General features: G+C 41.5%; 1 protein-coding gene across 1 annotated transcript; it reads left to right on the top strand.

Annotated features, from left to right (window-relative positions):
* The first annotated feature begins 14666 nt into the window (after nucleotides 1–14666).
* LOC105466280 (putative ankyrin repeat domain-containing protein 20A5) lies at nucleotides 14667–25216 on the top strand. The gene is made up of 2 exons (XM_011715287.1): nucleotides 14667–14860; nucleotides 25150–25216. Exons 1-2 carry the CDS (start codon nucleotides 14667–14669, stop codon nucleotides 25214–25216), a joined length of 261 nt encoding a protein of 86 aa, XP_011713589.1.
* The last annotated feature ends 437 nt before the right edge of the window (nucleotides 25217–25653 follow it).

Below are 25653 nucleotides of genomic sequence, written 5' to 3'. Positions count from 1 at the left end.
TATCAGGCTCTGCACTGGCCTCTGGGGACTGTGGCATCTATGGGTCAAAATCAGGGTGCATCTCGGGCCCTGCAGGGGTACTCAAAAACGGACAGAAAGACCCTGAGGGAAGACTAGTTTAGAAGAAGGGCATATGGGGCTCCTGTGTCAGAAAAAGTAAAAAATGAATGCCAGCAATGAGCATTTCTGGGCTCCCCAGGGACAAAAGCGCATTCCCATCAGCCACAGCACAGTTCTGTAGCACCCTGGGTTCCCTGATTCGAACACACTGTGCCTATCAGGCCCGTTAGGTGTACCACAAAGAGGGCCTTAGGCACCTGAGGGGATAGTAAGGTTGGAGTGATGTTACGTGGGGTATATGTGGCAGAAACAAAAAAGAACGTGCCACCAAGAAGTGTTCCTGTGTCTCCACGGATGTAAGTGCCTTCCCATGAGCACCTGCGTTGTTACCTGGAGATCCTGGCATCCCTGGTTCTAATCCAGGTTGTGTATCGGGTCAGGTAGGGTACCACAAATCACAGAGAAGGCCCCTGATTCGAACATAAGGCTTGAGGGAGGGATGGTGAGGCACCTGTTGGAGAGGAAAAAAAGCGCTACTGGGAATCAGGTCATGGGTCACAATGGACCAAAATGCCTTCTGATCAGCCCCTGTGATGCACCTTGGGGAACCTGCAGTCTCTCGTTTGAATGCAGTGTGCATCTTGGGAGTGTGAAGGGTACCCAACAGCGAGCTGAAGTCTCCTGAGGGGAAGGCTTATAGTGAGGGAGGTGAGGTGCTGCATCTGTGGCAGAAAAAAAAATCGCGATTCTGAGAAGCTATCCTGGGTTCATCATGGATGAAAGTGCCTTCCCACCAGCCCTGGCACTGGGCCCCAGGAACACTGGAGTCCCTTGTTCAAGAGCAGGCTCTGTTTTGGCCCCACTAGTGGTACCTGAAATGGGGACAAAGGCCCCTAAGGGGAAGGTAAGGTTTGAGGGCAGGGAGGTAGATTTCCTGTGAAATAAAAAAATAAAGCACCACGGAGAAGCATTCCTCATCCCCTACGGAAGACAGTGCCTTCACGTCAGCGCCTGCAGTGGACCTGGGGGACCTAGGCCTCACCGGTTCGAATCCAGGGTGTGTCTCAGGCTGACTTGGGGTACCCCAAAGCAGGCAGAAGGCACCTGAGGGGATGGTAACTTTCCAGGGAGGGGAGCCAAGGCACTGGTGTCACCAAACAGGAAAAAAAATGCATCACTGATAAGCATTCCCCAGACCCACAGGTAAAACAGTACCTTCCCATAAGGCCCTTCTTTAGGCCCAAGGGACCCTATCATCCATGGTTCAAACCCAGGGTGCATCTCAGGCCTCAGGTGAGTGAGTGTGAATGTGAGAATGTGAGTAAGAGTGTGAGTGAGTGTGTGTGAGTGAATGTTAGTGTGAGTGTGAGTGTGTGAGTGAGGGTGAATGAGGGAGTGAGTGTGACTGTGAGTTTGTGAGTGTGAGTGTGTGTGAGTGACTGTGAATGTGAGTGTGAGTGCAAGTGCGAATGAGAGTGATAGTGAGTGAGGGTGTGAGTGAGTGAGAGTGTGAGTGCGTGTGTGAGAGTGTGTGAGACTGTGTGAGTGTGAGTGAGTGTGTGAGGGTGTGTGTGAGTGAGTGTAAGTGTGAGTCAGTGTGTGAGTTTAAGTGAGTGTGAGTGAGTGTGAGTGAGGGAGCTAGTGTGTGAGTTTGTCAGAGTGTGAGTGAGTGGGACTGCATGTGACTGTTTCTGTGTGTGAATGAATGTGAGTGAGTGTGAGTGTGAATGCGGGTGTGAGTGAGTGTGAGTGTGTGTGAGTGTGTGTAAGTTTTGAGGAAGGGGAGATGGTTCACATGAGGCAGAAAAAAATAAAAGAAATTCGCAGCACTTAGAAGCATTCCTGGGTCCCACACGGACAACCGTGCCTTCCCATCAGCCCCTGCACTGGGGCCTGGGACCCTGGCCTCCCTGGCTCAAACCCAGGGTGCAGCTTGGTACAACTAGGGGTACTCCAAAGTGAACAGATAGACTGTGAGGGGAAGGTGAGTTTTGAAGGAGTGCATATGGGGCTCCTGTGGCAGAAAAAGGGAAAAAAAGCACCAGTGAGAAGCGTTCCTGGGCTCCCCAGGGATGGAAGTGCCTTCCCATTGGCCCCAGTGTTGGGCCACGGGTACCCTGGGGTGCCTGTTTCAAAACCAGGGTGCCTTTCAGGCCTGTTAGTTGTAATACAAAGAGGAACCCTGGCCCCTGAGGTGATGGTAAGGTAGGAGTGAAGGGAAGTGGGGCACATGTGACAGAAAAATAAACGTGCCATCCAGTAGAGTTCCTGGGTCTCCAGGGACGAAATTGCCTTCCCATGAGCCCTGGTGATGGTTCCGGGAGACCCTCGCAACTGTGATTCGAACCCAGGGTGAGTCTCAGGCCAGGTAGGGGTATGACAAAACAGAGAGAAGGCCCCTGTGTAGAAGGTTTGAGTGAGGGATGGTGACTCACTTGTTGGACAAAAAAACTGTGAGTGTGTGTAAGTATGACTGTGAGTGCCTGTGAGTAGGTGTGAAAGTGTGAGAGAGACTGAATGTGTGTGTGTGAGCATGAGTATGAGCGTGAGTGAGTGTATGTAAGAGTAAGTGAGTGATAGTGTTAGTGAGTGTCTGTGTGTGTGTGAGTCTGGGTAAGTGTGTGACTGTAAGTGTGAGTGAGTGTGAGTGTGAGTGTGTGTATCAGAGTGTTTGAGTGTGAGTGTGATGAGTGAGGGTGCCAGTGAGGGTGTGAGGGAGTGTGTGTTTGGGTTAGTGTGTGAGTGTGAGTGAGTTTGAGTGTGAATGCGAGTGTTAGTGACTTCGGTTGTGAGTTTGTGAGTGTGGGTGAGTGACTGAGTGTGAATGAGAGTGTGAGTGTGAGAGTGAGTGAGGGTGTGAGTGCGAATGTGTTTTTGTGAATGTGCGTGAATGGGTGTGAATGTGAGTGTGAGTTAAGTGTGTGATAGTGTGTGATTGTGTTTGAGTGTGAGTGTGTGAATGTGAATGTGTTAGTGTGAGTGAGTTTCAGTGAGTGTGTGAGTGAGAATGAGATTGTGAGTGTGAGTGATTGTGAGTGTGAATGTGAATGAATGACTGTAAGCGAGAGTATGATTGTGTGAGTGTGAATTATTGCATGTGTGTGGTAGTGTGAGTGTGTGTGAATGTGTGCATGAGTGTGAGTTTGTGTGTGTGAGCGAGAGTGCATCTGTAAGTGAAAGTGAGTGTGAGAGTATGTTTGTGAGACAGAGTGAGAGTGTGAGAGTGAGATTGAATGAGTTTGTGTCAGAAAGTGTGTGAGTGTGATACTGTGTGTGAGTGTGAGTGTGAGTGTGAGTGACCATGAGTGTTAGTGTCTGTGAGGGAGTGTGACAGTGTGAGTGAGTGAGTGTTCGAGTGTGAGTGTACATGTGAGTGAGTATGAGTGTGTGAGGATGTGAGTGAAAGTGTGTGTGAGGGTGTGGGTTGGAGTGGGGTTTAGTGTGTGTGAGTGTGAGTTTGTGAGTGAGAATGTGAGTGACAGGGAGCGAGAGTGTGAGTGTGTGTGAGTGTGTGTGTGAGTTTGTGTGCCTGTGAGTGTGTGTGTGAGAGTGAGTGAGTGTGCATGAGGGAGAGTGTGAGTGTAAGTGTGTGTAAGTGAAAGTGAGTGAGTGTGTGTGTTTGTACGTGTGAGAGTGAGTTTGTGTAAGTGTGTGAGTCTGAGAGTGTGTGTGAGTGTGAGTGAATGTGAGTGACTGTGGTGTTAGTGTCTGTGAGTGTGACAGTCTGTTGAGTGAATGTGTGAGTATGAGTGTGTGTGTGTGAGTTTGTGTGAGGGTGTGAGTGAAAGTGTGAGTGAGTGAGAGTGTGAGTTGAGTGGGGTTGAGTGTGTGAGTGTGAGTGTGAGTTTGTGAATGAGAATGTGAGTGAGTGACTGTGAGCGAGAGTGGGAGTTTGTGAGTGTGAGTGAGTGTGTGTGTGGGTGAGTGTCTGTGAGGTAGAGTGTGAGTGCAAGTGTGTTTGAGTGAAAGTGAATTAGTATGTGTGTGTGTTTGTGAGGGTGATTGAGAATGAGTGAGTCAGATTAAATGTGAGTGTGAGAGTGAGTGTGTGTGAGTGAGTGTGAATGTCTTTGAGTGTGAAGTTGCTTTTGTGTGAGTGTGTGAGTATGAATGTGTGAGCATGAGTGTGAGTGTGAGTGAGTGTGTGAGTGTGAGTGAGTGAATGAGTTTGTGAGTGTTTGTGAGATAGGTTCTCTGCAGTAATACATCAAAAAGTAAAGATGGGCCATCGAGAAGCATTCCTTGTCCCCCACAGAAGAAATTGCCTTCCCTACATCCCCTGCACTGGTTCCCGGTGACAGTGGCCTAACAGGTTGGATAGCAGGGTGCATGTCGGTAACTCTATGGGTGCCCCAAAGAAGGAAGAATTACATCATGCCCTGAACTGGCCCCTGGGGATCATGGCCTATCCAGCTCCAAACCAGGGTGCGTCTCAGTAACACTATGGGTGCCCCAAAGAAGGAAGAAGGCACCAGAGGGGAAGTTAAGCTTTGAGGAAGGGGAGCTGGTGCACTTGTGGCAGAAAAAGTAAAAGAAAATCACACCACTTAGAAGCGTTCCTGGGTCCCACATGGACAAGAGTGCCCTCATATCAGACCCTGCACCAGCCCCTGGGGACCGTGGTGTCCATGCTTCAAAACCAGGGTGCATCTCAGGCCCTACAGGGGTACTCCAAAATGGACAGAAAGACCCTGAGGGGAAGGTGAGGTTAGAAGGAGGGCATATGGGGATCCTGTGTCAGAAAAAGAAAAAACTGGATGCCAGTGAGTAGCGTTCCTGGGCTCCCCAGTGAAGAAAGAGCCTTCCCATCAGCCACAGCACTGTTCTGCGGGCACCTAGGTTCCCTGGTTCAAACTCAGTGGGCCTATCAGAGCCATTAGGGGTACCACAAAGAGGGTCGGAGGCTCCTGATGGGATAGTAAGGTTGGAGTGAGGGGAGGTGGGGCATATGTGGCAGAAAAAAATGAAATGTGCTGCCAAGAAGTGTTCATGGGTCTCCACGGACGAAAGTGCCTTCACATGAGATGCTGCGCTGGTACCTGAAGATCCTGGAGTCCCTGGTTCGAACCCAGGGAGCATCTTGGGCCATTTAGTGTATCACAAATCAAAGAGAAGGCCCCTGATGGGAAGATAAGCTTTGAGGGAGGGATGTTGACGCACTTTCTGGAGAAAAAATAAACTGAGTGTGTGTGAGAGTGAGTGTGACTGTGTGTATGTCAGTGTGTGTCAGTGAGTGAGTTTCTGTGAGTAAATGTGTGAGTGTCAGTGTATGTACGAGTTTGAGTGTGAGAGAGTGTGAGTGCCCATGAGTGTAAATGTGAGTGAGACAGTATAAGTGAATGTGCGAGTGTGAGTGTGCATGTGAGTGAATGTGAGTGTGTGATGGTGTGTGTGAGTGAAAGTGTGAGTGAGTGAGAGTGTGGGTGTGAGTGGTGTTGAGTGTGTGAATGAGAGTGAGTGTGAGTTTGTGAAAGAGAATGTGAGTGAGTGACTGTGAGCGAGAGGGCAACTTTGTGAGTGTGAGTGAATGTGTGTGAGTGTGCATGTATGAGTGCGTGTGTGAGTGTGAGTGAGTGTGTGTGAGGGAGAGTGTGAATGTAAGTGTGTGTAAGTGAAAGTAAGGGAGTGTGAGTGTGTGTGCTTGTGAGTGTATGTGTGTAAGTGAAAATGAGTGAGTGTGTGTGTTTGTGAGTGTGAGTGACCATGAGTTTTAGTGTCTGTGAGTGAGCATGACAGTGTGAATGAGTGTGCAAGTGTGAGTGTGTGTGTGAGTGAGTGTGAGTGTGTGAGGGTGACTGGGAGTGAAAGTGTGAGTGAATGAGAGTGTGGGTGTGAGTGAATTTGAGTATGTCCGTGTGAGTGTGTTTGTGAGAGAGAATGTGAGTGACTGTGAGAGAGGATGTGCTTGCGTGTGAGTGTGCATGTGACTGTGCATGTGGGTGAGTATGTTTATGAGCATGAATGAGAGTGTGAGTGTAAGTGTGTGTGAGTGAAAGTGAGTGTGAATGTGTGTGTTTGTGAGTGTGAGAGTGAGTGAGTGCGAGTGTGAGTGATAGTGTGTGTGAATGTGTGTGACTGTGTGTGTGAGGTTGCTTGTGTGTGAGTGTGTGTTTGTATGAGTATGTGAGTGACTGTGAGTGTGAGTGATTGTGTGAGTGTGAGTGAGTGAGAGTGTGAGTGTTTGTGAGCTGGGTTACTTGTGATATTACAACAACAAAAATGGGTCTTCAAGAAGCATTTCTGATCCCCAATGGAAGAAAGTGCCTTCCCGACAGCCCCTGCACTGGGGCCCGGGGACCCTTGTCTATCCGACTCTTAACCAAGATGTGTCTTGGTAACACTATGGGTGCTCCAGAGAAGGAAGAAGGTACCAGAGGGGAAGTTTAGCTTTGAGGAATGGGAGCTGGTGCACTTGTGGCAGAAAAAATAAAAGAAAATCGCACAGCTGAGAAGTGTTCCTGGCTCCCACAAGGACAAAAATGCCTTCATATCAGGCCCTACACTGGCCCCTGGGGACCATGGCGTCCATGGTTCAAAATCAGGGTGGGTCTCGGGCCCTGCAGGGTACTCCAAAATGGACAGAAAGACCCTGAGGGGAAGGTGAGGTTAGAAGGAGGGTGTATGGGGCTCCTGTGGCAAAAAAAGAAAAAAATTTATGCCACTGAGGAACGTTAATGGGCTCCCCAGTGAAGAAAATGACTTCCCATCAGCCACAGCAGTGTTCTGTGGGCATCCTGGGTTCCCTGTTTTGAAACCAGTGTGCCTTTTGGGCCCGTTAGCATTAAAACAAAGAGGGCCAGATGCTCCTGAGGGGATAGTAAGGTTGGAGTGAGGGGAGGTCGGGCATACATGGCAGAAAATAATGAAACGTGTTCCTGGGTCTCCACAGATGAAAGTGCCTTCCCATGAGCTCCTGCGCTGCCACCTGAAGATCCTGGCATCCCTGGTTTTAACCCAGGGTGCATCTCAGACCAGGTAGTGTACCACACATCACAGAGAAGGCCCCTGATGGGAAGAAAAGGTTTGAGGGAGGGATGGAGAGGCACGTGTTGGAGAAAAAAAACTGTGAGTGAGTGTGAGTTGGAGTGCATGTTAGTGTGAGTGTGTGTGAGTGAGTGACTTTGTGTGAGTAAGTGTGTGAATGTTAGTGTGTGAGTGTTAGTGATTGTGAGTGTCAGTGTTAGTGTCTGTGAGTGAGTGTGACAGTGTGAGTGAGTGTTCAAGGGTGAGTGTGCATGAGAGTGAGTGTGTGAGGGTGAGCATGAGTGAAAGTGTGAGTGAGTGTGAGTGGAGTTGAGTCTGTGACTGAGTGTGAGTGTGAGTTTGTGAGTGAGAATGTGAATGAGTGACAGTGAGTGAGAGTGTGAATTTGTGTGAGTGACAGTGTGAGTGTGCATGTGTGTGGGTGTGGGTGAGTGTGAGTGAGTGTGCATGAAGAAGAGTGTGAGTGTGTGTGTAAGTGAAAGTGAGTGTGAGTGTGTGTGTTTGTGAGTGTGAGTGAGAGTGAGTGTGAGTGACCTTGTTACTGTCTGTGAGTGTGTGATAGTATGAGTGAGTGAACATGCAAGTGTGAGTGTGCATGTGAATGAGTATGAATGTTTGAGGGTGAGTACTAGAGAAAGTGCAAGTGAGTGAGTGTGGGTGTGAGTGGGATTGAGTATGTCACTGTGAGTGTGAGTTTGTGAGAGAGAATGTGTGTGACTGTGAGCAAGGATGTGTGTGTGAGTGTCTGTATGACTGTACATGTGGCTGAGTATGTTTGTTAGCATGAATGAGTGTGCATAACGGAGAGTGTTATGTGTAGATAAAACACAGGTCTGTGTGGTAAAGTACGTCAATCCTTAATGCCTCCCCAGTAGTGAGGGTAACAACAAGACTAGAAAAACGTTACTGTAATTCTCTGACACATTTTGGTATTGGAAGCTCACTATCTTCTTTCTTATTTCTAACACCCTGTTCTTCCATCTTCTATAGAATGGTTTGACTTTACTACCCTCCAATATCTATATCCACTTTTTTTTATATTTATTCCATGTACACTCCGCCCTCCTCAGGCTTTCTTTCTCTTTTATTCATTTCCTCCTCCCTCTTTATTGACTTGCCTCAGGTCTTAGAGTATCTTAAAATGGAACTCATAACTCAGCTCCTTTAGTGGTACTCCCAATAGAATCAACTGCTGACCCTTGGTTAGAGACACAACTTATCACCATTTGACTTCTCCTTTACTTATTATACAGTTAACAGGACATTTTACTTAGCTATTAGACTATGTTCATACTCATATTTTAAAAGAAGCATTCGATCAAATGACTTTCTAAATAAAATATGGTTCTCAACTTCTTCTTTTCCATTGACTATACTATTTCCTTTTTCATGGGAAGGTCCAGGTAAAGGCTCTGACACTTTCCCGGGGACATGCTGCTAAGGTAATATCAAGAAGGAATTCCCATTTTAAAAATTATGAGTTGCATCAAGAGTTTCTTATGAATCTCTTTTTATGAAACTGGGTCTCACTCTGTCAACCAGAGCTGAATGCAGTGGCATGAATACGGCTCACTACAGTCTCAACATCCTGACTTCAAGCAATATTCCCACCTCAACTTCCTGAATAGCTGGAACTACAGGTGCATACCATCATGCCTGGCTAATGTATTTATTGTTATTTTTGTAGAGACAAAGCCTCATTATATGCCCAGGCTGGTCTCAAACTCCTAGGCTTAAGGAAACCTTCAACTTCTGCCTCCCAAAGTGTTGAGATAACCAGTGTGCAAAACCATACTCAGCCCTCATCAATTCCTTTAAATAAACTCAATGTTGCCCAGACATGATGGCTCACACCTGTAATCACAGCCCTTTGCCAGGCCAAGGTGGGTGGATGGCTTGAGTTCAGGAATTTGAGACCAGCCTGGACAACAAAATGAGAACACATCTCTACACACAAACACAAAAAGGAGTCACGCCTGATGGTGTGTGCCGTATCCCAGCTGCTCGGGAAGCTGATGTGGGAGAATCATTTGAGCTTTAGAGGTGGAGACTGTAGTGAGCCAAGATCATGCCACTGTACTCCAGCCTGGGCAACAGAGCAACACCCTGACACCACAAAAATTTCAATTTAAAATGTGAGAATGAAGTGAAATACAAACAAAAAACAAGCCTAATTGCTCAATGAAATACGAGCTTAAGCCAAGAAAGAAAGGAAACCACATGAAGTACAATAAAGTACATGGAGAGATAGATCTCTAACAGAGCATTTTAGTCTTTCATATCTCTAATAACACTAATTAATATTTATGCTGCAATTAGATTTTGTAAGTACTTCTGTGATAGAGATTATTACTATAAGACATTTAATTACTTAGATATGGTCATCTACCACTACCTGAAAGAATATTATTGTAACAGAGAGAGAAACCTGGAACTTTCAACTTTCCTCCTAGAAAAATAATTGGTCACCAGAATTTGAGGCCAGCCTGGGCAACATAATGAGAACACATCACTACACAGAAACACAAAAAGGAGTCACGCCTGATGGTGTGTGCCTGTATCCCAGGTGCTCGGGAGGCTGATGAGGGAGGATCACTTGAGCTTTAGAGGTGGGGACTGTAGTGAGCCACAATCATGCCACTGTAATCCAGCCTGGACAACAGAGCAAGACCCTGACTCCACAAAAATTTCAATTTAAAATGTGAGAACGAAGGAAAATACAAACAAAAAGCAAGCCTAATTGGTAAATGAAATATGAGTTTAAGCGAAGAAAAAAAGGAAACCACATGAAGTACAATAAAGTACATGGAGATATAGATCTATAACAGAGCATTTTAGTCTTTCGTATCCCTAATAATACTAATTAATATTTATGCTAGAATTAGTTTTTTGTAAGTATTTCTGGGATAGAATTTATTATTATAAGACCTTCAATTACTTAAATATGGTCATCTACCACTACCCGAAAGAACATTATAACAGAGAGAGAAACCTGGAACTTTCAACTTTCCACCTAGAAAAATAATTGGTCACCAGAATTCTAAAGAGTAATGTATGGCTTGAGAAGGTATATTTCATAGAACGTGAGTGGGAGCTAATAAAAAGTATAAGAAATGTGAATCTGCAATAATAATGTTATGATTCCAGTTGAATGATACTAGAAAATACATTATAATCCTCTTTGCTACCGATGACCTATTTCTAATTTATTTCCTTTTTATATGGCATAATTTCTCAACATAACACCCCAAAACTTATACATCCTCAAATGTTAAACAATAATACAAATGTATGCAATATTTTAAATATTTAATTGTTAGATACATGAGGTATGTGACTTGGAATATTCCATTATATAAAAATTCATTTGTCTATTTATTCAGATTAAGCAACTATTAAGGCTGAATGTCTCATGCCTGTAACTCCAGCACTTTGAGAGGCTGAGGCAGACAGAACATTTGAGCCCAACAGTTCAAGACCAACCTGGGCAACAAGGCAAAACTCCATCTCTACAAAAGACAAAAATCAGCCAAGCATGGTGACACAGGTCTGCAGTACCAAGTACTTAGATGGCTGAGGTGTGAAGATCAACTGAGCCCAGGAAATGGAGATGGGACTGAGTTAATTTCTCACCAATGCACTCCAGCCTCGGTTACAGAGTTAATCCCCATCTCAAAAAACAACAATTAAAATGCTTCTTACATGGAAGACTGTATTCTAGGTACTCCAGGATACACACAAATATGTTGACTGACCTCCAGTACCTCATGATATGCAGGAGCTTCCAATGATTCTTTAAACAACTAATTATAAAAATTTCTGAAACTCAAAATTTTAGAATGTGATATAAGGAGTTTGAGTGGTTATATTATTTTGTAAGAGGTAGTATTGCTCTGTCACACTGACTGGAGTGCAATCGTGTGATCTTGGCTCACTGCAACTTCCGCCTCCCGGGTTCAAGTGATTCTCCACCTTGACTTCCTGAGCAGCTGGAAATACAAGCATGCAGCATCATGCCTGGCTAATTTTTGTGTTTTTTCTTATTTTACAGGCAATGTTTCACCATGCTGGCCAGACTGATCTCGAACCCCTGACCTCAAGTGATCCCCCACCTCGGCCTCCCACAGTGCTGGGATTAAAGGTGTGAGCCACTGGGCCCAGCCAAGTAAATAGTTTAGATAAACTACAATGACAAAATTATGATGTTAAACTCTTAACATATTGGTATTAAGAGTCTCTGGTTTGAGAAATGTTTATTTGCAGCAAAATGCATATTATTCGATTAGATGAAGTGTTTTAAAGAAACTCTTCATGGACAACATATAAAACACACAAAAATCCCGTTGCAATACAAATTTTGAGAGCATAAATTTAAATTTCTACATTTTCACAATTTATATTTTTAAGTCAAATACAGTATTGTTATGTTGCCCAGGCTTTTCTGAAATTCCTGGGCTCTAGCAATCTTCTTGCCTCAAACTCTAAAGTAGCAGAGACCACACGTCTACACCACCACACTCAGTGAATTTTATACAATTTTTAATATTATTTTAGTCTCACTACAGAACCAACAATATAAGCAGAGAAACAATCTTCCTAAAAACTATACAATACCAAAATTATAAGTTTCCAGGAAAAAAAAAAAAAAAAGCTATAGGCTTTGTGCTCAACGTTTTTACAACTAAAAGGGACCGGGGGATTCCTTGATTACTGCACATAATTTGATCCCCTGAAGATTTATACAAGCATAAATATGATAGTAACCCTTATATGATTTAAAAGTCAAAGTGTTAGTATTTATCCAAATAAACCTTAACCAAATTTCATGTTTCGTCTATTGGAGAAAGCATTTCCTAATCTGATTTTCCTGTCACTATTTATTTTCCTGTTCATTTTTTTTCTGCTCACACCCTGTCACAGTACCTATCAATCTTTGTTAGTTATCAAAGTTAAACAATTTTTTTGAATCAACTAGCCATATGTATGTTTTTCCCTGACCAACTTTCCATTACCGCCATAAAACTATGATAGGTATACCACTGCTAAGTTTTAAAAGTAAATACTATGCAAAACTAGATTCAGAGTGAGAAAATTAATTTTACAAGAGACCACGTTACCTTAGTAGCAACACTCAAGTCTTTGTCATCCGATGTAGGCAATGAATCCACACACAGTTCATGGAAAATGCTTGAAAGCAAAAATGTACAATGCAAATGAGCAAGCTGATTTCTTTACAACTTTTTTAACTGCCAGTTTATATACAGCTTTCCCCTCAAAAAAGGAAAACATAATCTGGGGAAAGGTCGGTGATTGATTTACTAAATAATGATTCTTGATATAATTAAAATACGTCTTCTGCTGTAAAAGTTTTTAGTTACCTATATCTGCCTCCAGCTCTCTAAATCTGTAAAATATTCAATGAAAACTGACTTTGAGTTCTATAACAAAGAGTGACAGTCAATATATTGGCAGAGCCTGACAATAATTTACCCTCACAAATTATCTGTCTTCAAGCTGAATTTAAAATTCAATTAATGGATGACATAAATTTTGTTACCTAATCTGGAAAAAAAACCGATCACCTAAACCAAGGTAGAGAGATCCACTCTCTCTTGTCCGTGATCTATTTTAGAATTTTTGAAGGTTTGATTTGAAAGAATTTCCTGTAAAATGAAAATGTACTTTTCATCTAATGTGTATATGTACATATTACTTTTCATCTAATGTGTATATATAACTTACATAACATTATATCTGTAATATATATGGTATATGTATCAGCAATATATATCATCTGATATATAGTAAACAATATAGGCCAGGCATGGTGGCTCACATCTGTAATCCCAGCACTTTGGAATGCCAAGTCAGGCAGATCACTTGAGGTAAGGAGTTTGAGACCAGCCTGGCCAACATGCTGAAACCCCCTCTCTACTAAAGATGCAAAAATTAGCTGAGCATGCTGGCACCTTCCTGTAATCCCAGCTACTTGGGAGGCTGAGGAAGGAGAATTGCTTGAACCTGGGAGACAGAGGTTGCAGGGAGCCAAGACTGTGCCACTGGACACCAGCCTGGGCAAAGAAATAAGATTCTGATTCAAAAAAAAAAAAAAGAATATAATGAATTCCCTATAAAATGAAAACATACTTTTCATCTGAATATATATATATATATAATATAGTTAATATTTTTCAAATAATCTGTTTTATTTTGTTATGTTTCTTCCTGAAACACAGGCAGTTTTAATTTTTAGTTTGCTAAATCAACCTTCAGTATGTCTGCTTATGAGGTCATTCTTAAGAAGGCCTTTGTCAACATAAAATATACCTGCAAAATAAGAATTTGTGTTTCCTCTGGTACCTTACTCACTTGCATATGTAAAAATTTCAACCTGTATTCCATCAGGAACTCATGTTTGTGACATAAAATTTCATTAATTTTCTTCAAATATCAGCCTTTTTTTCATTAATAACTCATCCTTTCCTACTTCATCAATCCTTACTTCTAGCCTTACATAATTTCAGGGTTTCTGGGTTTCCTACTCTGCTCCATGCATTTGTCTTTTCAGCTGTCAGTAAATGATTAATTGTAGACATTAATAGCACATGTTGCTATCTAGAGGAGCAAGTGTTTTTCACTCCATTATGAGATTTTTTTAAATGCCATCACAATAGTGAAAGACAGCAGGTGTCACAGAAAAATGTTAAAACCTTGATAATTTCATTCGGTCTATGTAAAATTGATAAATACAGGAAGAACTCACATTTTGAGAAAAATGTGCCTTCCCATTCAAGAACACAGAACCCACCTCCCAATTCCAAGTAAAGAACCTACCTACGCAGGTGGATACGGATGTAAAACGGTCAGTTTTCTCTGAGAACGTTTCGCCTACTGAAAATAACTCATGCTATTTTTGATAGGGGAATGAGTTTTCTCATTAGGCACCTCCTATAATGTATATAAACCATGTTTTAAAGGTGTTCGTTAAAAATAAAACACCCTAGATGCTTAACTTTGTAAGTTAAATCACTCAACTTCACCTGCTCCAGCCAGAGAATTATGAGTGATGGAAAACAGCTGAAGGTCCTTTTTGCTCTGCTGCTCGGAGAGTGCACAGTGCACTCCAAGCTCCAGTCCAAGGGGTGGCACAGAAGCCGGGCCTGGGGACCCCCTCCCACCCCGGGGTTGAGCCTCCACTGCCTGTGCTGCTTGTCCATGGCATCCACATCTCTACTCTTGCATGCTAGGCAGCGCTCCACCTGCTGGCATGCTCAGCCTGCAAGCGACTTCCAGAAGTGGTGCAGACACGTGCTCTTTGGCTTTGCTAGGCTCACTTGGTCTGAAAGGTTGGAGGCTGTGAGTGTCACTGCTGAAGGATGTGGTGGACCAGGCTGGATCGTGGATTTTGGAGTAGATCACAGAATTGCATTCGCAGATTGGAGCTTGGATCACGGATTTGGGGTTGGATCAAGTACTTGTGGTTGGATAGGGGATTTGGAGCTGGGTTGGTGGGGATCGAGGGGGGGTGGTGGTGGTGAAAATGTGACAGGTGGTGAAAATGTGACAGGGAACTGCCCCCACTTAAGAGCCGGTGGTTGGGGGTCTGAGAAGAGCTCACCACCATGAAGTCGTTTGGCTTCGGGAGCCGCAGAGGCCAGACGGTCCTGAGCTCCATAGGCCACATCTACACGGGTTCCAGGTACCGAATCTGGGACGCCGAACTGCAGAAGATCCAGAGGGCGGCTGTCAAGTGTGATGCCGGGGAAGTGGAGCGCTGCCTGGTGTGCTGGAGTGGAGACCAAGACAAGCAGCACAGGTAGCAGGGGCTCAGTCCCAGGGTAGGAGGGGGTCCCCAGGCCCGGCTTCCCTGCAGCCCCTGGGACTGGACCTTGGAGGGTGCCATGCACTCTACGAGCTGTGGAGCCAAACGGGCCCTCAGCTGTTTTCCATCCCTCACAATTCTCTGGCTGGAGCAGATGGAGAATTTGAGTGATGTAATTTACAAAGTTAAGCATATACTGTGCCATGCACGTCCCTGTGAAGAGACCACCAAACAGGCTTTGTGTGAGCAATAAAACTTTTTAATCACCTGGATGCAGGCAAGCTGAATTCGAAAAGAGAGTCAGCGAAGGGAGATAACTGTGGGGCCGTTTTATAGGAATTGGGTAGGTAAAGGAAAATTCCAGACAAAGGGAAGTTCTTCTCTGGTGGGCAGGAGTGGGAGTCACGAGGTGCTCAGTTGGGGAGCTTTTTGAGCCAAGATGAGCAAGGCACAAGATAATGTCATCCCTTAAGGCAAGGACTGGCCATTTTCACTTCTTTTGTGGTGGAATGTCATCAGTTAAGGTGGGGCAGAGCATTTTCACTTCTTTTGTGATTCTTCAGTTACTTCAGGCCATCTGGGAGTATACCTGTAAGTCACAAGGGATGCGGACGTGCAAGTCACAGGCATATATGCGCAAGTCACAGGGGATGCAATAGCTTAGCTTGGGCTCAGATGCCTGACATTTCTGCCTTCTTATATTGATAAGAAAAATAAAACAAAATAGTGTTGAATTGCTGGGGTGGCAAAAATTTTGGGGGGCAATACGGAGAGAGATTTGGCGACTTTTCTCAGGACTGCTTCAAGTGGGATTAGGGGCAGCATGGGAACCTAGAATGGGAGAGATTAAGCTGAAGGGAGATCTTGTGGTAAGAGGCAATATTGTGGGGTTGTTAGAAGGAGCATTTGTCGCATAGAATGATTGGTGATGGCCTGGATGCTGTTTTGTATGAATTGAAAAACTGAACAGAAGACACAAGGTCTGTATAAGAGACCTGGTTAATCAAAAAAGGCTAGTTAAAAAATATGTATCAATTGCATGTGTATATATGTATATACAAAAGTAAATTAATTTTTTAAAATTTAACTTCTTTAGTTTGAAATTCAGATTTATTTAAGAAGGTAGTTGTAGCTAATTAATAATCTCAAACATTATTGTCTGAGAAAATTCATTTATTTAAATATAATTGCTAAAACCATATATTTTCACAAAAATAAGAAAAAAGATTTTTAAGTTAGTCTGTTGTATGTTTCCTCTATAGTCACATTACAACAAATTGAACTTTTTATACAAATGGATCTTCTATTTCATTTTTATAATAAATGGTTTATATTCAGTAAACAAATAATCACAGTTGACCCATGAATAATGTGGGGTGAGGGACTCTAATCCCTCCCAAAGTGCCGAGATTATAGGCATGAGCCACCGTGCCCAGCTGTGAATATGTTTGTTAAATCAATAACTTTAGTTCTTAGAGCAGTTTTAGGTTCACAGCAAAATTGAGAGGAAGGTACAGAGATTTCTCATATGTTCCATGCCTCCCACAAATGCATAGCCTACCCCATTATTAGTATTTTCCACCAGAGTGGTACATTTGGCACAACTGATGAACCTACATCAACACATTATAATCACTTAAAATTTATAGTTTACATCAGGCTTCACTCTTGATGCTGTACATTCTGTGAATTTGGACAAATGTATAATGATATGTATCTATTATTGTAATGTTACTGACAGAACAGTTTCACTACCCTAAAAATTCTCTAAAATATGCGTGTTCACCTCTCACTTTCTACCTGGCAGCACCTGGCAACCATTGATCTTTACTCTGTCTTCTTAATTTTACTTTTTTCAGAAGAGTCATATACTTGGAATAATACAGTGGATATCTTTTAGAATAGTTATATATAAAAAGAGCTCCACCATAATTGAATGTAGTCATTTGAGATGTTCTTTTTCCTTTTGTTTTTCTTTTGCTTCTTTATCATTGTAAAGAATGATATATGCTGTTGATGTATGCTTTACATACTTAGAAAACATGATTGTATAGGTATTTGCCACATAATGGAAAGGATTGAGGAAAAGGACACTGTGTAGTACCACACAGCCCAAACTGGGGCTTCTTGTTCCGTGATATGGGTTATGACAGACTCTCTAGCAATGAAAGGGAACAAGTTCAAGGGATTGTATTTTATAAAACTGGAATCACAAAGTCTTTCTTACTTACCTTCGGTTAGAAATAAGAGCAGATGGTGAATGCTATAGGTATATAGATAGGTTCCTCACTGATCCTCTTCCTTTGCGTGATAAGTTTGACAACAGTCTATTATATTGATATGACTCACCTACAACTAGATTCTGTCATGAGGGATGGCAAGAGAGTTTTGCTTTATGTAAGGTGAAAAAGAATTATTTCCCTTACTAGGGAGAAGGGCAAGCATTGGAACTTTCTGGTAGTAAAAGGGCTTTGATATAGCTTTCTTTCTATATATTTTTCGCATCATATAGTATTGCCTGGCAGCCTGTCACACCTCCCCAGTGTTTCTTAAGCTACTTTCTGAATGTGAGTTGTGGTTCATAGTGGATAAGCTCTTAAAAGAGTGATATTTTCAGTGGTTTTTCTGTGGGAGGTAAAATGGCAGGTGAATTTGGGCCTTGTTGTATGGAGGGCAGAGCAAATAGCTACCACTAAGTAAACCACCCAGCACCTTCCCCAAAGAGTAGTAGCCAGAGTAACACATTGATCTCTTTGGAGCTCTTTTCCACTGGCGGCTGGAAAGTCTTTGCAAGGATTCTTGTTTCTGATCTGCTTCCTATGTTTTGCAGGCTTCTGGTGAAAGTGTGTTTTCTCCTAAACTGAACAGTTTGAACTGAAGAGCTAGAGAGGCTATGTTGTCTTATTAAAATATAAGTGCAGTAGTTCCCCCTTAACCATGGGAAATACATTCCAAGACCCCCATTGGATGCATGGAACCACGAATAGTACTGAATTATAAACTGTTTTTTCCTATACATACATATCTAGGATAAAGTTTAATTTCTAAATTAAATTAAATCTGATGTTATCTGCAGATAGAGTGGAGAATTGAATTGTGTCATCAGCAGACATGATTGCTTGCTTGTTGGTGGGGAAAAACTCTCCACACATTTGGCCACAGAAGCCTTCTTTGTTGATGATTGTTATTGTGGTGTGACAGCAGAGAAAACCATATCAAGTATGTCTTTCTGCACATATAGTGGATAAGGGATACTACTGTATCCTCTGTTTTAACTGCCCCTCATATTTTGTTCCAGAAATCATGCTCTTTGACACTGTTGACTCTTCACACCTGTTCTGCTAACAATAAAATTTTTACTCAATCTCATAGGGTTTGGCTAGGATGATTTGTATACTTCAGTTCACTTGAAGATACCAAAGTTTAATATTTTTATTATTCTTTGTATTTAATAATGCAAAGTTCTTGTTGCATTAATTACCTACCAATAAGTATAATCAATGTTAATTCTAATAACGTCCCAGGCATGCTCACAAAGGAATTCTTTGTAACAAAGCATCAGTCTTATGCATAAAAAACAAAACAAAACAAAAACAACAATAACAACAACAAAAACTGGATCTAAAGCATACACACAGGTGTGCACAAGTTTTTTTATTAAGGTAGAGTCTTGCTTTGTTTCCCAAGCTGGTATCAAAGTTCTGGGTTCCTCAAGTGATCCTCCTGCCTCAGCCTCCTGAGTAGTTTGGATTACAGGCATGCATCTCTGTGCATTCTTATGCTTTTAATAATCTATACATTTATTATTAATTTAAAATGCATTTTGCCTTTTTCTTTAATAGATTTTGGAAGTTCTGATTAATCTGGAGTCAGGTAGGATTTTATAGATTTAAAAAATTATGTTAACCAAGTAAATATAGATGCAAGAAACTAACATCTGTTGAGTGTTGCATTCTGGGCTCGACATCCTATTATGTCCTATGCATTTATCATCTCATAAGGCCATCACAACATCTGTGTTCCTATGACCTACCATTTATTAAATAAACAACTATGGATTTGAGCAGTGGATTAATAGGCTTTTGATCCTACTCTTAACAAGGTAGCTGACCCACGTTGATTGTCAGCCTGCCTGCCTTCCAAGTCCCTTCCCTTGCTGCTCAGCATAAATTGATAGACATCTGTGCAGCACTTGGATCATGGTATAGGTCTGAATCAGATTAATTAGATTCATTAATTTAATTAATGTCTAAATTAATGAGAGTTTAAATACCTTCAACACTCATTTAATGTTATCATTAGAATGTGGTTAGTCCAAGAGTCTGTCGTAATAAATTTGACAATTTCAGTGGTAACCAGTATCTTCTTTTTGCCATCAAAGCCTTGAGGACAGATCTTACTTAGCTTTCGCCATGGGACAGTAAGTTTTACAAAAGCAAGTTTAGGCAAGTCTTAGAAATTATTTGATTTCCCAATTTTGTTTTTCATTTAGGCTAGTATTTCTGCTTACTTCCATAATACTTTTTGTAGTCTTGTTTCTTTATCCATGAATTTTCTATAGTCTTGTCTTGATTTTTTAAAACGTTCTTCTCTGCTTTTTTTTGGTGTTTCTTTATTTCTATTCTTTTTTCAAATTCTGCTGGCTTTGTATTCCCAGAATCCAAAGCACATAGAATCACAGAATTTTAAGGAATCTTAGAATGAATTAAAATACCTTCTAGTATTGTCACATGTGGTTGAACATTCTGGTCAAGTGATTCTTTACATAGAGAACTTGAGTCTCAAAAAGATAAGGATTTTTTTCTTAGATATAGGAATTGGCAGAAATGAGATTTGTGCTCATTTTAAAGCCCAATACTTTTCCTTCTTTTTATATCCTATTGACTTGTGTTTTAGTAATACAAACGGGAGTGAGTCTCATGCACCCAATGTCTAAAATGTGTGTAGAATTAACTAGTGAACCCAAGGAAAGTGGGTAAGAATGGAATAAGCAGGGGAAGGCCAAGTTTGAAGAGAAACAATTATCAATCGATAAATTATAAAGATGATGGACACACAAGATGTTGGGAATTATCTACAAAGGCACATTAAAATAGAAGGTTCAAGGGAGCTGTAAAAAAATTTGCTGCTTTTTTTTTCTTATCAAGGACTGACAAATGAAGATTTTTACTGAAAGATGCTAAAACATTTTGAGACACTGGGAGTAGTGTCTATAGCAGAGAGAAATGTGATATCATCTACTTCCATCCTGACTTACAGAGCATGGCTTAGAGCCCCTGGAATACTAAGGGGCTGGAGATTGCTGAACTACATAGATCTGTGGCCCAGGACAAGTGGTCTCCTCACCTCTGCCTCTTTTCCCAATTCACTGATGTCCTTCCCTTGTTGATGTAGCCTAGGTCAGGGGCATGATTGGCTTGAAATCAGTCATGGAGTTCAGTTGGGTAGTTGGTAGTATGTCTATGCTGGGGGCAGGAGATGGAGAGTCCAGTTAGCTTGTTTTTCAGGAGCAGGGAAGTAGCGGGCTCCTACACTTGGTCATTTGAGGCCATCCTTTCAGGGATCTGTGCATTCATAGACTGAAGATTTGGAGGTTGGAGACTTCTGTGGAGCCTTGCAGAAGTGGAATCTGGACTTGGGAGCCCATAGGAAGGAAGAAAGATATTTAGATAGTAGTTAGAGAAATAGAGGCACAACTACCAGGACTCTATTTTTTTCAGCAGTCTCTGTCCTTGTGTACCTGAGTGCCTATGAAAATTTTTAAGGGCTTGCTAGTTTATATGGACCTGAATAAGGTAAGGACCTATAGAGTAAAAACAATGGGATTTTATAATTGTTAGAATTTTAATCTTTCTGGGAAAAGTATTCTCAATAAGAATATACACCTTTGTTTTTTGACTTTTGGGCATTTAGCTTTCATACATTTCAAAATTGCAGGGGTTTCCCTCTACTGATTTAGGGAAAAGGAAAGCAATAGGACCTTCCTAAGTTTTTTCCATGCTGAGGAATCAAGATTGACATTTTGAAGTAAAGCAGATTAGTCTTTTAACCAGAGATAGATCATGGACAAGAGACAGTGGATCTCTCTACCTTGTTTTAGGTCATCGGTTTTCTTCCAGATTATGTAACAAAATTTATGTCATCCATTAATTGAATTTAAAGTTCAGCTTCAGGACAGATAATTTGTGAGGGTAAATTACTGTCACTATTTGTTGTAGAGCTCAAGGTCAGTTTTCATTGAATATTTTATAGATTTAGACAGGTGGAGGCAGAAGTAGGTAACTAAAATCTTTTACAGCAGAGGACATATTTTAATTATATCAAGAATCATTATTTAATATATAGGTCACTGACCTTTCCCCAGATTATGTTTTCCTTTTTTGAGGGGAAAGCTGGATATAAACTGGCAGTTAAAAAAAAATGTAAACAAATCAACTTGCTCATTTTTTTTTTTTTTTTTGAGACGGAGTCGCTCTGTCGCCTGGGCTGGAGTGCAGTGGCAGGATCTCAGCTCACTGCAAGCTACGCCCCCCGGGTTTACGCCATTCTCCTGCCTCAGCCTCCCGAGTAGCTGGGACTACAGGCGCCCGCCGCCTCGCCCGGCTAGTTTTTTGTATTTTTTAGTAGAGACGGGGTTTCACCGTGTTCGCCAGGATGGTCTCGATCTCCTGACCTAGTGATCCACCCGTCTCGGCCTCCCAAAGTGCTGGGATTACAGGCTTGAGCCACCGCGCCCGGCCAACTTGCTCATTTTTATTGTATATTTTTGCTTTCCAGAATTTTCCATGAACTGTGTGTGGGTTCATTGCCTACATCAGATGACAAAGACTTGAGTGTTGCTACTAAGATAAAGTGGTCTCTTGTAAAATTAATTTTCTCACTCTGAATCTAGTTTTGCATAGTATTTACTTTTAAAACTTAGCAGTGGTATACCTATCATAGTTTTATGATGGTAATGGAAAGTTGGTCAGAGAAAATCATACATGGGGCTAGTTGATTCAAAAACTTTGTTTAACTTTGGTAACTAACAAAGATTGGTAAGTACTGTGACAGGGTGTGAGCTGAAAAAAACGAACTGGAAAATAAGTAGTGACAGGAGAATCACATTAGGAAATGCTTTCTCCAATAGACGAAACATGAAATTTGGTTAAGGTTTATTTGGATAAATACTAACACTTTGACTTTTAAATCATACGAGGGTAACTATCATATATATGCTTGTATAAATCTTCATGGGATCAAATTATTTGCAGTAATCATGGAATCCACCAGTACCTTTTAGTTGCCAAACGTTGAGCACATAGTCTATAGATTTTTTTTTCCCCCTTGGAAACTTATAATTTTGGTATCACACAGTTTTTAGGAGGGATTGTTTCTCTTCTTATATTATTGGTTCTGTAGCGAGACTAAAATAATATTAAAAATTGTAGAAAAATCATTGAGTGTGGTGGTGTAGACCTGTGGTCCCTGCTACTTTAGAGTTTGAGGCAAGAAGATTGCTTGAGCCCAAGAGTTTCAGAAAAACCTGGACAACATAAAAATACTGTATCTGACTTAAAAATATAAATTGTGAAAATGTAGAAATTTAAATTTATGCTTTCAAAATTTGTATCGTAAAGGGATTTTTGTGTGTTTTATAAGTTGTCCATGAGGGTTTCTATAAAACTCTTCATCTAATTGAATAACGTGTATTTTGCTGCAAATAAACATTTCTCAAAGCAGAGACTCTTAATACCAATATGTTAAGACTTTAACATCATAATTTTGTCATTGCATTTATCTAAACTATTTACTTGCTCAGGCCCAGTGGTTCATGCCTGTAATCCCAGCACTGTGGGAGGCCGAGGTGGGGCATAACTTGAGGTCAGGAGATCGATATCAGCCTGGCCAGCATGGTGAAATCTTGCCTCTAAAAGCAGAAAAAACACATAAATTATCTGGGCATGATGGCACATGCTTGTATTCCCAGCTGCTCAGGAGGCCGAGGTGGGAGAATCACTTGAACCCAGGAGGCTGAATTTGCAGTGAGCCAAGATCTCATGATTGCACTCCAGTCAGGGTGACAGGACAAGACTACATCTTACAAAATAAAATAACCACTCAAACTCCTTATATCACATTCTAAAATTTTGAGTTTCAGAAATTTTTATATTTAGTTGTTTAAAGAATCATTGGAAGCTCCTGCATACCATGAGGTACTGGAGGTCAGTCAACATATTAGTGTGTATCCTGGAGTACCTAGAATACAGTCTTCCATGTAAGAAGTATTTTAATTGTTGTTTTTTGAGACTGTGATTCACTTTGTAACTGAGGCTGGAGTGCAGTGGTGAGATCTTGGCTCAATCCCATCTCCATTTTCTGGGCTCAGGTGATCCTCACACCTCAGCCATCCAAGTAGTTGGGACCATAGACCTGTGTCACCGTGCTCAGCTGATTTTTGTAGTTTTTGTAGAGATTGGGTTTTGTCTTGTTGCCCAGGCTGGTCTTGAACTGTTTGGCTCAAGTGTTCTGCCTGCCTCAGCCTCTCAAAGTGCTGGAGTTACAGGCATGAGACATTCAGCCTTAATAGTTGTTTAATCTGAATAAATAAACAAGTGAATTTTTATATAATGGAATGTTTCAAGTCATATACCTCAAGTATCTCACGATTAAATATTTAAAATATTGCTTAGATTCGTTTTATTTTTTAATATTGAAGGATGTATAAATTTTAAGGTGTTATATTGAGAAACTATGCCATTCATTAAAAGGAAATAAACTAGAAATAAGTCATCAGGCCAGGTGCTGTGGCTTAAGCCTGTAATCCCAGCAATTTGGGAGGCCGAGACTGGTGGATCACGAGGTCAGGAGATCGAGACCATCCTGGTTAACATGGTGAAACCCCATCTCTACTAAAAAATACAAAAAAAACTAGCCAGTTGAGATGGCGGACGCCTGTAGTCCCGGCTACTCGGGAGGCTGAGGCAGGAGAATGGCATAAACCTGGGACACAAAGCTTGCAGTGAGCTGAGATCCAGCCACTGCCATCCAGCCTGGGTGACAGAGAGAGATTCTGTCTCAAAAAAAAAAAAAAAAAAGAAATAGGTCATCAGTAGAAAAGAGGATTACAATGTATTTTCTAGTATCATTCAACTGGAATCATAACATTGTTATTGCAGATTCACATTTCTTATACTTTTTATTAGCTCCCACTCACGTTCTATGAAATATACCTTTTCAAGCCATAAATTACTCTTTAGAATTCTGGTGACCAATTATTTTTCTAGGTGGAAAGTAGTAAGTTCCAGGTTTCTCTCTCTGTCACAATAATATTATTTCAGGTAGTGGTAGATGACCATATCTAAGTAATTAAATGTCCTATAGTAATAATCTCTATCACAGAAGTACTTACAAAATCTAATTGCAGCATAAATATTAATTAGTATTATTAGAGATATGAAAGACTAAAATGCTCTGTTAGAGATCTATCTCTCCATGTACTTTATTGTACTTCATGTGGTTTCCTTTCTTTCTTGGCTTAAGCTCGTATTTCATTGAGCAATTAGGCTTGTTTTTTGTTTGTATTTCACTTTGTTCTCATATTTTAAATTGAAATTTTTGTGGAGTCAGGGTCTTGTTCTGTTGCCCAGGCTGGAGTACAGTGGCATGATCGTGGCTCACCACAGTCCCCACCTCTAAAGCTCAAGTGATTCTCCCACATCAGCTTCCCGAGCAGCTGGGATACGGCACACACCATCAGGCGTGACTCCTTTTTGTGTTTCTGTGTAGTGATGTGTTCTCATTATGTTGCCCAGGCTGGTCTCAAATTCCTGAACTCAAGCAATCTACCCACCTTGGTTTGGCAAAGGGCTGTGATTACAGGTGTGAGCCACCATGCCTGGGCAACATTGAGGTTTATTTAAAGGAATTGATGAGGGCTGAGTATGGTGTTGCACACTGGTTATCTCAACATTTTGGGAAGCAGAAGTAGAAGGTTTCCTTGAGCCTAGGAGTTTGAGACCAGCCTGGGCAATATAATGAGGCTTTGTCTCTACAAAAATAACAATAAAACATTAGCCTGGCATGACGATATGCACCTGTAGTTCCAGCTATTCAGGAAGTTGAGGTAGGAATATTGCTTGAAGTCAGGATGTTGAGACTGTAGTGAGCCGTAATCATGCCACTACATTCATCCCTGGTTTTACAGAGTGAGACCCATTTTCATAAAAAGAGATTCATAAGAATCTCTTGATGCAACTCATTATAATTTTTAAAATGGAAACTCATTCTTGATATTACCTCAGCAGCATGTCCCCAAGAAAGTGTCAGAGCCTTTACCTGGACCTTCCCATGAAAAAGAAAACAGAATAGTCAATGGAAAAGGAGCAGGTGAGAACCGTATTTTATTTAAAAATCACTTGATGGAATGTTTCTTTTAAAATATGGGTACTAACATAGTCTAATAGCTAAGTAAAATGTCCTGTTAACTGTATAATAAGTAAAGGAGAAGTCAAATGGTGATAAGTTGTGTCTCTAACCAAGGGTCAGCAGTTGATTCTATTGGGAGTACCACTAAAGGAGCTGAGTTATGAGTTCTATTTTAAGATAGTCTAAGACCTGAACCAAATCAGGAAAGAGAAAAGAGGAAATGAATAAAAGAAAGTAAGAATAAGGAGGGTGGAGTGTACGTGGAATAAATTTTTAAAAAATATGTTGGTGCATGTAATGGAGGGTAGTAAAGTGAAATTATTTTGTAGAAGAAGGAAGAACAGGGTGTTAGAAATAGGAAAGAAGATAAATTGAGCTTC

Source organism: Macaca nemestrina, chromosome 15 (assembly GCF_043159975.1).
Source record: "Macaca nemestrina isolate mMacNem1 chromosome 15, mMacNem.hap1, whole genome shotgun sequence".
In the NCBI taxonomy this organism is placed as follows: Eukaryota; Metazoa; Chordata; class Mammalia; order Primates; family Cercopithecidae; genus Macaca; species Macaca nemestrina.
Note: the sequence above shows the minus strand (reverse complement) of the source record. Positions and strands in the feature narration are given on the sequence as shown.